At 47.8% G+C, this 14,494-nt stretch overlaps 1 protein-coding gene across 13 annotated transcripts in view; it reads right to left on the reverse strand.

Moving 5' to 3' along the window:
- EFCAB6 (EF-hand calcium binding domain 6) overlaps positions 1–14,494 on the reverse strand; it is a 291,734-nt gene that overhangs the window by 215,109 nt on the left and 62,131 nt on the right. Inside the window, exon 1 of one of the 13 annotated variants that reach the window (XM_055374820.2) lies at positions 4,000–4,744. The exons of the other annotated variants lie outside the window; for them this stretch is intronic. Coding sequence (XP_055230795.1) covers positions 4,000–4,044 — 45 coding nt within the window. The 5' untranslated portion in view covers positions 4,045–4,744. Of the gene's footprint in view, positions 1–3,999; positions 4,745–14,494 lie in introns of those variants that run through there. 13 annotated transcript variants of the gene reach the window in all.

The following is a 14,494-nucleotide window of genomic DNA, read 5'->3' on the forward strand; positions in this document are numbered from 1 at the left end:
AAAAATCTCTTTCTGATGTAAAGCAGTAAGTCTCATACACAATTCATTCCTTTCTAGGGCCATATGAAAAAATCTTTTTTGTTAATTGATACTTAAAAACTACAGTTCTGGCATGGCTGGACTTGTACAATTTTTATTTTTCACAGCCATATGCAAACTATTTTTACTAGGAGCTGGAAAATATGACTGTATATTTCAACCCTCTAAATTTTTTAAAGATATCACAGGAAAGTTTTGTAGAGACTTCTCCAAATTCAGCAAATGATATTTATTGGGTGCACAGACACACATGACATTAGGATAGGCCCTGTGGATCTGCAGGGAGCACCCAGGATATTTATTGGGCTCACAGACGCACACAACATTAGGATAGGCCCTGTGGATCTGCAGGGAGCACCCAGTATATTTATTGGGCGTGCAGACGCACACAACGTTAGGATAGACCCTGTGGATCCACAGGGAGCACCCAGTTGTGCTCTTGGCCTTAAACTACTCAAAGAAAAGAAGCACAGAGCTGTGTGATGGAAGCCTTTCAACCCCTCTGAAGGAGGTACCATTTCCCCAGTGTTAGATACGGAAACTGACTGCTCCCTGCTCACACTCCACACCTTGTTATTACCAAGGACTGCTGACTCTGCACAATCCAGCCCCACGCTGCAGCCGCCCACCCCCCATCTTTCCAGTTCACTCCCTTGGGCGCCCAAAGCTCACAGCCTTCACCCACTGGGCCCTCCCCTGAGCTCCGGCCTCCCTCCACACTCCTCCACGCCTCTCAGCCTCACTTCCTTCCTAACCCTCCCATCAACACCTTCACCGCTTGGCATATATGCTTGACTCCCTCCTCCCCTCTGCCCTCTCCTGCTCTCTTGGTGAGACCCTAACCTGGGGAAAACCCAACTCACCGCCTCTTCCAAACCTGTCCAAATGGCCTGACCTGGCTGAAGAGAATGGGCGCACCTCCCTGGCTCTCCTAACTTGAGACCATTAACTCCAGCAGGACGGGTGCTGCGTGGTAATCCCTCTTTACTGACATGGTCCACCCCATACATCATCACTGTCACACAGACATGCACAGATACATGCACACACACCATCACTCACACACACATATATTCATACACACACCTGTGCATGTACTCATACACACTCACACATCACTCACACATATATTCACACACACATGCACAGATACTCACAGGCATACACACCATCACTCACACACACATATATTCATACACACACACCCCTGTGCATATATTCACACACACACACACCACTCACACCCATATATTCACACAGATACTCACATGCACACACACCATCACTCACACATATATTCATACACACTCACCTGTGCATATACTCACACATACACCATCAATCACACACATATATTCACACACACATGCACAGATATTCACATGCACACACACCATCACTCACACACACATATTCATACACACACCTGTGCATGTACTCATACACACTCACACCATCACTCACACATATATTCACACACACACATGCACAGATACTCACAGGCATACACACCATCACTCACACACACACATATTCATACACACACACACCTGTGCATATACTCACATACACTCACACCATTACTCACACACATATATTCTCACACACACATACATGCACATATACTCGCATACACTCACACCATCACTCACATATACATATCACACACACATGCATATACTCACACACACCTGCATATACTTGCATACCCACACCATCACTCACACACATATATTCACACACACATGCACATACACTCACACACACACACACCTGCATATACTTACACATTCCCACCATCACTCAAATATATTCACACACACACATACATGCACAGATACATGCACACACACCATCACACATATATTCATACACACACCTGTGCATATACTCACACACCATCACTCACACACATATATGCACACACACCTGCATATACTCAAACACACACACGTGCATATACTCACACATTCACACCATCACTCACACACATATTCACTCACACACACACACATATACACACACACCTGCATATACTCACTCACACCGTCACTCACACATATATATTCACACACACCTGCATATACTCACACCATCAATCACATACACATATATTCACACACACATGCCTGTACTCACACAACCTGCATATACTCACACACACATCATCTCTCACATTCACATACATATGCACATATACTCACATGCACCATCACTCACACACATATTCACACACACATGCACATATACTCACACACACCATCTCTCACACACATATATACACACACCTGTGCATATACTCACATGCACACACACTTGTACATATAATCACACACACCATCACTCACACACATATACACCCACATTCTCTTGCACATATATTCACACACACTTGCATATACTGTCATACACACCATCACACACACTTGCACATACCCCATCCACACAGCCATTCCCACCTTCTCCACTTTCCTAACCTCCAATTTCTCCTCCCACCTCCTGCTTTACTGACAACCTTACCTCTTATTTAACAGAGAAAACAGAAACAACTAAAAGACAGCATTCCCATTTCCCGCACCCACTTGCAGCTGGCCTGGCTCCATCCCCACATGAGACAGGTGCCTCCTGTCCTGTTGTAAGGGATCAAGGGATGAACCTCCGTGATCCTACCTATGGCCAGGTGGGGCCACATGATGCACATGACCCTGACCCTGTCCCCAGGCGAGGAAGTGCTCCTGCCCGTCCTACTCCCTCTCAGGTCACCCCATGAAGATGAGCTGTCTCAGAAATAGAACCTCCCTCCTTGCCTCACCTCTTCCTTCAGTCACCCATTCCCTTGGACTGAAATCCCCTCAAGATTATCTCCAATGTGTCCCCCTCTCTTAAAACCTCTCCAATCACTTTTGTCCACACTACTGCACAAACACTGTTCTTGTCAGCGTGACCAAAGACTTCCACCTTGTCAAACCCAAGGGCCACTTCTCAGTCCTCATCTTGCTGTCCCAGCAGCCGCCTTTGACACAGCTGCTTGGCCCTTCTTCCTTGAGGCACTTTTGCTACTTAGCTTCCAGAGCCAATGCTCTCTCTCCTTCTTCTCCAGCCTCCTTGGAGTCTCCTTCTCAGTCTCCCTTGCTAGTTCCTCCTCCTCTTCCCATCTCTAAGCCTGGAGCATTTTAGGACTCAGTCCTCAGCCCTCTCTGCTTCTCTGACCACACTAACTTCTTGGTGGTTCACTCCTGTGGCTTCAATGTCCCACTGATGACTCCCACATGTCTGTCTTGAGCCCTGGACTCTTCTCAGAGCCCAGCTTAGAATATCCAGCTGCCCATTTGATGTCCCCCTTGAGACTCTAACAGACATCTCAGGTTTACCAAACCCAAGCTGTTCTACCCACAGTCTCCCATCCCAGTAAATGGTAAATCCATTCTACTGGGTTCCTTTTTGCTCACATCCCATATGCAGTCTATCAGGAGAGCCCATCAGCCCCTCCCTCCAGACCATTTCCACAATGCAATCATGTCTTACCACCCCCACCTGCTTCTCCCCGCACTCCGGTTTAGTGCAAGCCTCCCGCTTGGTCCTCCAGCCTCCACACTTGACTCCACGAAGCAGCCAAGGAGTTTATGTTTAAATGTGAGCCTGAGCATGCCCTCCGTGGCCAAAACCCCCCAGGGCTCCCATTCCACTCGCTGTGACCCACCAGGCCACACCCGACTGGCTCCTGGCCACCCCCTGGCCGTGTCTCCCTCCACCTGCCCCCTGCCTGCTGCTTTCTGGCCACACCAGACTCCACTGCTCCCCATGACTGCTCAGCCCCTCCCGCCTCAAGGCGCTGGTGCTTGCTGCTCCTTCTGCCTGGAACATTCTTCCCCGGATACTCACTGGCTCACTCCCTGGCTTCATTCAGGTCTTGGCCCAGAAAGGCCCTCCCTAGTCACCGTGCAAATTAGGACTCCTCACCCCCAATCCTCTTATCTTCTCTCCAAACTCCTCTTCAAACGGCATCACCTCCTTTTGTCTTTATGGTCCGTCTCCCCCTCTGAGAGCAAGGTTTGTTCATGGCCCCAGCTCTAGGACAGCATCTGGCACAGTGTGGACACTCAGTGAGTATCTGTTGGAATGAATGAATCTGTCTCCTCCTCACCTGCCTGGAAAAGAGCCACAATCTGCAGAAGCCTCGTGTTATGTCTGCAAATACCTCCTCAGTCGACTGGCCCATGCATTCAGGACCAATCCTGAGTGCAGTCATGATGACACTCAGTGTCAATGTCATGATGATTACAATAACATGATCTTCACACAAACACGAACTGAACGGATGTCTGTTATGTGCAGAGCCCCATGCTTAACTCTATACCAGCCTCCTGACTAGAGAACAGCTGACAACCAAAGAACATTGGCTAACATGGCCTCAGTATCCAAAACTGGGAATACTGAGTGCAGCCGAGAGGGAAAGGCACCAGCAGAAGCAAAGCCGGCTCCAGTGCCTCTGTCCTCCACTCCACCGCTCTGTCTAAAAGAGGGAGCCCCAGCCACTGACAGCGCCTGCTCTCATGGCCAGATAAAAATCTCTGCACTTTGTCTGTTGCCAAAGCCAGATTTACCTCCTTTGGTAAAATGGAGGACATGAGCGCGATGCGCTTTTTTAAAACCCCAGAGCAACCCATATGGATCTCCAGCGTGAGCACCGGGAAGCGGCAACCTGGCAGCGAGCTCACACCCACCAGAGCGACGTCTCCAAGGCTCTTATCATTTGTCAGACTGAAGTTTGGCAAGGGCTGAAGAACTGAGCTGCAGATGGTGAGGCTTATCAAAGGCAACAAAGTTAGGGCCATGGTGTCCAAGACTTGTCCCACACAGGGGAGGAGAGATGAAAAAAGTAAGAAGAAGCAATAAAATGGCTAAGCTAAGGCTCCCGACAATAGTGACCGTGCACACCCCACCCCCTCCTCTCCCAGCCACGGTCTCCGGGCTTCAGCCACGCTGACCGACTTTGAATTCACAAGCGTACTGGGGCTCTTCTCACCCGCTATGAGCTCCTATTTATAGATGGTCTGACCCCTGCTTTACCTGCCCCTTCTCACTCTGCCTCAGTTATGGGGCCTCTTCCTTCTTCCTTACATGCACCAAGCTTGCCCATGCCTCCCTCCCTGCCTTCGTTCAGGTCTCCATCCCACGCTGCCGCTGAGGCCTTCCTCACTCGCTTATTCGAAAGCGCACCTTCATCCTCTGCTGGCCATTTCCTTCATTTTTCTTCTTAGCATTCATCAACACCTGGACCATTTCCTATTTATTTCTGTAGCTGTTTATTGTCTTTCTTCCTCCACTGAAATGTAAATTCCACAAAGCAGGAAGTTGGTTTTTTTTGCTGCCCTATCTTCAGGGCTCAGAATAGTGCCCAGACGCAGCGGATGCCCATAAGTATACATGCAGAGTGGATTCGCATGCCGTGTCTGCGGCCCTTCCCTGTCCTGCCACTGTCCACTCTGGGGCAGGATTCGGTATCTTCTCTTCTGGCTTTCCTAATTATCCCTCCATCCAGCCATGGGCAGAACCCTGACTTCCACCCTGCCACCTTGGTTTATTTCTGCCTGCACTTGGTAACTAGCTCCTTCCCCTGGGGGCAGGGGAGACCTGGTCCCTGCTCACCTGTCATTCCATTCCACCCTTCAAATCCCCAGCGCCTGGCGGGAGGAGTGCTCAGAGAGCCAAATCCACCAAGAGAGGGAAAAACCGCTGCACCGGTAACAAAAGGGGAAAGGTCCCTGCTTCTTGCAGCCTCCCTCCTAACCAGCATGCTTCTCAGAAAAGAACATCTTGCCCCCAGTATCACCTGACGTCATTACCCATGGAAACCTAACTCCCTTCATTCCAGGTGTGGCAAACTACTGCCCACCACCTGATTTCGTACACCTGCAAGCTAAGAATGGTTTTTAACATTTTTAAATGGTTGAAAAAGAAATCAAAAGAAGGCTAATATTTCATGACATGCAAAAGTTATGTGAATTTCAAATTTCAGTATCCATAAATAAATTGTATTGGCACACAGCCACGCCCACTCATTTACATATCGTCTAGGGACTGCTTTCCCTTCCAAGGGCTGAGTGGAATAGTTGGGAAGATATTTACTCCTGAGCCCTTTATGGAAAAAGTTCACTGACCCATACTCCACTCCCCCACCCTATACACCGTCCTCGCTTACTTACATCTGAGTGGGTGAGGAAGTTTCAGGGGAGTTCTTTGTGCACAAACACGAGGAAAAGCACTGAAGATTTTAAAAGGAAACCAAAGCAACAGCTAACTATGCCTTAAGTTAAAGGCTCAGAGCCAGGAAATGGGCCTGCATGGTCCCAGAGAGTCTGGTCCCAACCCTCTTGCCCATCTCCTGGCCAGAGACCTGGTCCCAGCCCCACCCCGCACAGCCCCCGCTGAGCCTAGCGCTGATTCCAGCATGACTCCCTGAGCCCTGCTCAGGGCCATATGCTAGCCCTGTGCGTGAGCAGGTGCTGCCCTCCCGACACCCCCACTGCACCCCGGCCACTACCGCAGCACTGCAGAGCCTGGGAGCAGGATAGTCTCAGACCGTCTAGGTGTCCTTAGAGCCAGGTAGCTGCTCGGACCTCGGCATGATGGCTGAAGCAAGTTATCTAGGGGAGGACCATGAGACCAAACCCACTGGGCTCTTCTGCCTGGAGAGCAAGGCTGGGGAAGGCAAGACAGAAAACTGAAGTTCCAAAGTGCGGCTGCATAAGCCAAGCCCATTACCTAACATTTAAAGCAAGGAAATGAAGCTCCATGTCACATAGGAGTGAAGTAAAAGAAGGAAGTGATCACTAAAAATAAAAATAATAAATTTTTGTAAAAAGTAATAGCAAGACAAAATATTCAATTAAAAAGATTTAGGTGAACTGCTGAAAGGCAGAATTATGTTACTACAAGAAGCAGAGACTGTCTGACCTTTAAGATGAAAGCCAGAGAGTGGGGAAAATGAACCCTCTCCCAGGCAGGGTGGTTTGCCCACTGAAAGGCACATAACTGCTCTGGGCTGGAGCGACCCCCACTGGACAATTCCAGTGTATCAAATCGCCTCTCTGCCTCTTTCCTCTCCACAAGAGACGTGAAGGGCAGAATGATGTCGTGACTAGTCACAGGTGCTGAAATGAGGCTTCAAATCCCAGCTCTGCACCTGTTATTCAGGTAACCTGGGGAAAGCAGCCTGATTCCTCTAACTTCAGCTTCCTTGCCTGTGAAATGAGAATGAATAAGGATATAGGTGTGTGGTGTGTGCTTAAGATGAAAGGAGCTCGTGTGTGCAGGTGCTTCACACACGGAACACGTTCAATAAATGGTGGTGAAATGAGAATTGCTGACTGGGATCAAAGGCTAAGAATAGAGATCCAAATAACCACACACCCATGTCAGGGAATATTAAGCGGCTGAACCGGCATTACTCTCCCCAACCCCAGTCCCTCCTTCACCCCTCACCCTCCACAGCACCATTGCCCAGACTAAGAAAACAGAAGCCTAGAGATGGAGGAAGGTCTTGAATAGGCATGAGTCCAGAGCCAAGCCTAGGGCCTGGATCAATGAATAACTGTTAAGTGGATGGATGGATGGGTGGGTGAGTGGATGGATGGATGGGTGGGTGGGTGGATGAATGGATGGATGATGAATGAATGGGACAGATGGGTGAATGGATGGGTGGGTGGATGATGGATAGATAGGTAAATGGATGAATGAATGGATGAAGGGATGAAGAATGAATGAATGAATGAATGGGTTATGGATGCATGGATGGATGAATGGATGAATGAATGAATGAATGGATGGGTTATGGATGGATGGATGGGTAGATGGATGGATGGATGATGGATAGATGGGTAGATGGATGAATGGATGGATGATGAATGAATGGATGGAAGGGCTATGGACAGATGGATATGGGGATGGATGATGAAGGATGGATGGGTGGATGGATGAGTGGGTGGGTAGGTGGGGAGATTGCAAGCCAAGACAATCCTTGTAGAGACAGGACAGGAACCTGCAAAAAGGGTAGACAAGCATCTCATTTCCCAGTGGATTCAGTGATCTGCTCTGCACCTACCTGGGAAGAGGAACTGAGACTCAGACAGACACAGCAGAGCAAGGCAGAAGCAGCAGATGAAAGCAGCCTGAACACCTATTTTGGTATGGACGGGACTTGTGAATTTTCCATGGGTTAAGAGGACACCATGAAAGGTAGAAATCTTGAGCTGTCCTGCTCCCAAGGGACTGCTCATCAGGGAAGGGGACCCAAGCAGCCAAAGGAAGTGAGCTGGACCACCAGGAGTGGGAGCTGAGGGGGTCCAGAGGGGGCTAAGTCAGGGCTGATCTTCCTCAACAGGAAACCATGAAGTTCAGAGGCCCCCAAAGCACTGTCCTAATTACTCCCCATGGACCCTATAGGAGAGCTTCCCAGAGAGGACCCAGATAAGGGAGAGAGAGACATGCTCTCCTTCCCCAGCCCTCATCACAGACCCCATGATCTGGGGGAGAGAGGAAGCAGAAAAAGGGAGGGAGGTACAGCCAGTGAGCAGGCCCTACCCACTCCAGGGCCCTCGGGCTGGGAGGAGCTGAGAAGGGCGTGCTGAACCAGCCCCACACTTGAGGTTTAAACTGAACTTGCCTGCACTGGACCTGTTTAGACCTAAATGTGACCAGAGAGCCACCAGATCTGCTGAAGATATTCCTATGGGACAAGAGAGGGAGATTCAGCAGCTCCTGTTGGAGAAAACTGAGAGCTAAGAAATCAAACTGCTTCATATTTGTACCCCACTGAGTTCAGATGGTTCCATAAACTGCTAACCATGGATGCTATTATTACTCCAGAGTGCTTTGTTTAAAATTCTTTTTATAGCACTTTGAGCTCCAGGAAGGAAAACTGTGAACTCAAATAAATCTGACCACCCAGCCTTTAAAGAAGATGAGAAAAGGCTGAATGTTTCCCCTCTGAAGCCCAGAATTCCCACTCCACCTGGAAAACAATCCCTCTGGAGGCCTGGCACTAACGTGGCCCTTCCCGGAGGCAGGCCAAGCTTCTTCATGCCACAGCATAACCTGCAGACGAACTTAAACCTTCTACAATTTCATTCTTATTGGCTTCCGTGTAGCTGTTTTCTGTGCAGCTCCTCACCCGGAGCCACTTTTTCTCGCCTGGCTTCTAAGAGAAGGGGGTCAGGAACCGCATCCCACCCGCCTGCCTGTAGACTGAGACTGAGTCCCAAGGGGAGGGGGCTTCGGGCACCCCCACGTCTTGGCTCAGCAGCAAGCGGAAGAGTTCAGCACCCACGGCTGTCAGTCTGGCACCTTTCTGTCTCCACCACTAAATTCATTTTAAATTTAAGAAGTACAGATTTGAAATGAAACCATGAAAAAGGATTTCTCTTACAATAAACACATCAATGCTCATTTTCCTTATTATTCTACTTTTGGCTATTTTGTATAAAATCTTTAATTAAAGTTTTTCTTTGAAATTGTCATTATCAACCCAGAAGAAAGGAAGGGGGAAAAAAGAACAACACAGCTGTGCAGATATGAAGCACTATTCAGGACTAAATGAACTGGAACGAAATAAGTAGCTTGACTGTTATGTTCTTAGTTTTGGCTCTGTATTCTCAATAGCACAGTCTAACTTGTCACTTTATATCGATTCCATCTGTTTACACTCTGCAGAGTATTGGCTTCCTACCGTGAACATTTCCTATTTACCAGCTGGTAGAGATGCGCCAAACCAGATAGGAAAAATTAGACTACATTCAGAACCTCATAAACACAAACTTCCAATCCGGGGACAAGTGGGAAGGGGGGGCCGGGCATCGCTCACCTTTCACAAAAGCCTCGCCTCCCTGCCTCTGGGCTGACGCTCTCATTGCTCTGGCAGTTGCCCTCGCAGGCCAAGGACTACAAATTTATTTACTGAACATAGGCATACCCTGCCTTTACCAAAAATCAAAAAAGCTTACTGAAAAAGATATCCAAATAAGATCCACAAAAATGGAGAAAAGAAAGCTGACCCCGAAAAAATGAACTAAAGAAACCTAAAAGTCATAGTTGACACAACGAAGCAAAACTCTGGTTCGGGGTCTCCTTGCAGCCAAGATGAAGAGGGAAACTCATGCTTATATAAAGTCCACAGGCCATGTAAACCTTCCCCCACATTCAATTTTTCATTTTTAAAATGCTTACCTGTAATGTATAGCTTATAGACTTCTTTTAAGAAACTCTAGCTACCCATTGAGCTTATGATACAGCTATGAAAAGGTGCCCCGTCTATAAGCTGAGGGACTTACAAGGGTGCCAGGCTGGGTGTGGTGGCTCATGCCTGTAACCCCAGCACTGTGGGAGGCTGAGGCAAGAGAACTGCTTGAGGCTAGGAGTTCAAGACTAGCCTGGGCAATATAGTAAGACCCCATCTCTACAAAAAATTAGAAATTAAAATTTTAAAAAGGGCTGCTGATCTATAAGAAATCTTTCCTTTCTTTCCTTTCTTTCTTACCCAGCCCACACTCATAGGATGGGTACTCCACCTCAGCTGCCACGGGCCAAGAATCTTGGGGCCCCTAAGAGCCCTGGCCTCAGCTCACTCACAGGACAGAGCTGCACACCAGCAGGGGCAAGCCTGGAAGATCACAAGCCACTATGCTGACCCAGCATCCTGCTGCTTATCTGGACCTCATGCAAGAGGATGCTGCTTTGAGAAAGACAAACCGAAGAAGACTGTTCAGGTTACGTGAAAAGCTTCCCAGGCTGGGCCAATGCTGGGTACTGCCAAGTGGCTGTAGCACTTTGCCAAGAGCCTAGCCAGCCACAGACCACCTCACCTAAGAAATAGACCAGAATCACATTTTAGAGTAGAAAAAGACTTTGTCTGTCATCTCCCCCAGCATTTCCCAAAATGGCGTTCCTCCAAACACAAGTTCTTCTGGATCTAGAGCTAAACAAACGCATGCACGGAAAGGCTGGCTGCAGCAACATTCAATAGATTTCTATACAGCAGCCTCCTCTGAGCCTTCACTATGCTAACGTACATTGTGAATCCTCAAGGACTAGGGGAACAGCACTGGAGAAGCTGGGGCCGGCTCTGGGGGACCAAATCTGCAGGACCTAGTGGTTAACTGTATGTAGAGGGTGAGAGAAAGGAAAGTCGAAGTGGCGCCCAGTTTCTGCCTTGGTGACCTGAGTGGATGAGATCAACAATGTAGAATATGTTGCAGGTTTGGGGAGGAAGACTGTTAGTTCACTCAGTGCACACTCAGCTGGGAGTGCCTACGTCCTCCCCGTTCACCCCCGTAGACATCTTTCCTCCTGGCAAATTGATCCAGTTGGTGGGAGAACACCCACCCTGTGCCCTCCTGCCTGCCTTCTTCTGTTCATTCATGAATTCCTAGACTTAATGAGCCCCTGCTATGTACACACCATCTGAAGTCTTACCCTTCCTCTAAGGCCTGGTTCAAACCAATCACCCTCCCTGGGTACCTCCCCAGTAGCCAATAGGGGTGACTTTCTCTTACAAAGTCTTAGAGAGTTTACTGTCCACATCTCTCAGCTGTCAGTATGAGCAACTTGTATCACTTTATTCCCTAACTCCTCCTGATCTAGGTGATATACCGCCCAATAAACACATTTTTAAACCATCATAACGTGTTGCTTATGCTTGTGTCCCCAAGGTGATTTTAAGTTTCTGGAGGACAAGAATCAGGCCTTAGTCTTCTTTGTATCCCCAATAACCACATGGTGTCCCCACAACACCAGTAGGTGCTCAACAAATGCAGACAATGATGGTAAGAGGGTGACCAATGACTTCCAAGCCTGGTAACAGGTACCCCTGACTCCAGTTGCTTTCCCAGCAAATGCACCCATGACGCTGCTGACAGCACTCTCCTAAATACATCATAACCCCCTTATCAGAAACCTTCAGTCATCCTCCTCCTGACCCATGCTGAAGGGTTAAAACCTGGCCTTCAAATGCATCTTTTCCTCCAGTCTACCTTTCAAAACTGATCTGTCCCAACTTGCCTTGAGAAACATAACTCTACAGAATAGCCGCAGGGCTTGTCTCCCTGCGGTGCTCTGGCCACAACCCGGCTTCCCTCTCCTCATGTCCTTTTCTTATGCCAGGTTGCAATTCTGAAAACTACCCCACATCTCTTCCCCTATCCCATCCTCAACGTGCATTGCAAGTCTATCTATGGTCCAAACTCAAGCTCCAATATCACCTTCCTCATCCAATTGTTCCTGGCTATTCCAAGGAATATGAACTTTTCTACAAAACTTTCTTTATTCATACAATAATTATTTACTGAGTGTATATCCGGCTCCAGGAACTGTTCAAGGCACTGAAGTTACCGCAGTGGACAGGACAGAAAAGGTGCCTGCTCCCACAGAACACAGATCCCAGTCACAAACAGGCAAACAAACAACATTTCAGAATGTTCTACGTGTTACAGAAAATGTACAGTTTTAGGGTAGTCAAAAGACATCTCACTGGAGAGCTCTCTCGGGCAGAGCTCTGAAAGCTGGGGCATTTAACTGAAGTTTACTCGATGCACAAGCAAAAGACATGGGTATGTTCACCAGAGAAGCCTGATGGGCTCTGGCTTATGGTTTGAACGGATAACTCTGGCTGTCGTGTGGAATGCAGATTGTAAGGGGCAAGAGAGGCAACGGGAAACCCAGCTAAGGAGTCACTGACAAAGCACAGGCCAGCAACGATGGTGGCTTAGGTATAATGATGGCAGTAGGGATGGATCAGAAGTGTCCGGGTTTGGGATCTAGTTCAGGATACAGTAGACATAACTTGCTGATGGCCTAGATATGGGAGGGGCACTGGTAAGGGAGAGGTAATCAAGACTGGTCCTTGGTTTCTGCTTGAATGAATGATGAGTGGTAGAACCATTTACTGACCTGGGAGGAAGGATTCTTGGGGTGGGGCAGGAGGACAGTCACGAGTTACGTTTTTGTCTGTGGACACTGGTGAGTCTGGGGCCTCAGAAGGAGATATAAACATGGGCACTCTCAGCATATAGCCCTTTTATTCTTCCCCTAGTAGCTTTCAATCCTAGAGCAGCAGTCCCTAACCTTCTTGGTACCGGGGACCAGTTTTGTGGAAGACAATTTTTCCATGGACCAGGGGGGAGGGAGTATGGTTTCGGGATGAAACTGTTCCACCTCAGACCATCAGACACTAGTTAGATGGTTCTCATAAGGAGCATGCAACGTAGATCCTTGCATGCGCAGTTCACAATAGGGTTCGTGCTCCTATAAGAATCTAATGCCGCTGCTGATCCGACAGGAGGCGGAGCTCAGGCGGTGATGCTCATTTGCCCACCGCTCACCTCCTGCTGTGCATTCTGGTTCCCGACAGGCCACCAACCAGTACAGGTCTGCAGCCTGGGGGATGGGGACTGCTGCCCTAGATGATCGCATGCCATCCTTTAACTTCCCATGTAAGAACTCGCATGCTTTGTGTCCTCTAAATACAAACTCCTAATTTTGTTGAGTAACTTCTATGTGCCCAGCACTATGGTGAGTTCATTTTATATTTATTCTCACATAGAATCCCAACAACACTGAGAAAACCTTGCAATATTGTTCACCCAGTTCACAGATGGGGAAAGTCTCAAAAGAGGCAAGACTAGCTTGCTCAGGATCACTCAGAGAGTCTGTGTTGGTGTTCAAATGCATGCTTGGGCTTGCTAAGGCCAGAGCTCCAGACTGTACCCCCACACCATGCTGCTTTAAACATTTACCCCTACAATCTTGCGTTTGCACTATTAATTTGTCACACACAGGAAGACAAAAAAAAAACACCTTAGTATGAAATAATTGCAAATTCTGATATTGCAGAATCTTTGCTGTAGTTCTTTCATGAAAGCTTTAGTAAATTAACGATACAGCAACCAAAAATAGGTCCTGGGGTAGAAGTATTCTCAATATAATTTTTTAATAAAATGCCAACGGATTATTTTGTGGTGTGAGATTCTCTAGATCAAAATATAAGTGCTACTCTTCATTTAGATGCACGGAGACACAAGAATAAAAGCTGTGACATTATTAATCACCATATTCAGTTATGATTGATAGGCTTTTCTGCAGGGAGGAAACAGTGCCTCAGATACAATCTGTCCCAACAGCTCTACGATATGCTAATATTTTCTTCAGATGAAAGAGGAGATGTGTTCAAATACCTGCTACAATAGGCAATTAATACCAAGTGCAGCAAAGTAGAGCTGATGAAAGTAGGATTAGGGGAATATTAGGAATTAACCAAGAGCTTGCTTGTTTTAGTAAATGGCCTCATTTTGAGCTTGACACAGCCTTTTTGTTAGGCAAACAGACTGCATTCCTGTCTATTCATTCATGCTAATGTAGTGTTATAAAATTAAGGTGTGTTTATGAAATGGTGGTGATTCTAACA

Source organism: Gorilla gorilla, chromosome 23 (assembly GCF_029281585.2).
Source record: "Gorilla gorilla gorilla isolate KB3781 chromosome 23, NHGRI_mGorGor1-v2.1_pri, whole genome shotgun sequence".
NCBI lineage: Eukaryota > Metazoa > Chordata > Mammalia > Primates > Hominidae > Gorilla > Gorilla gorilla.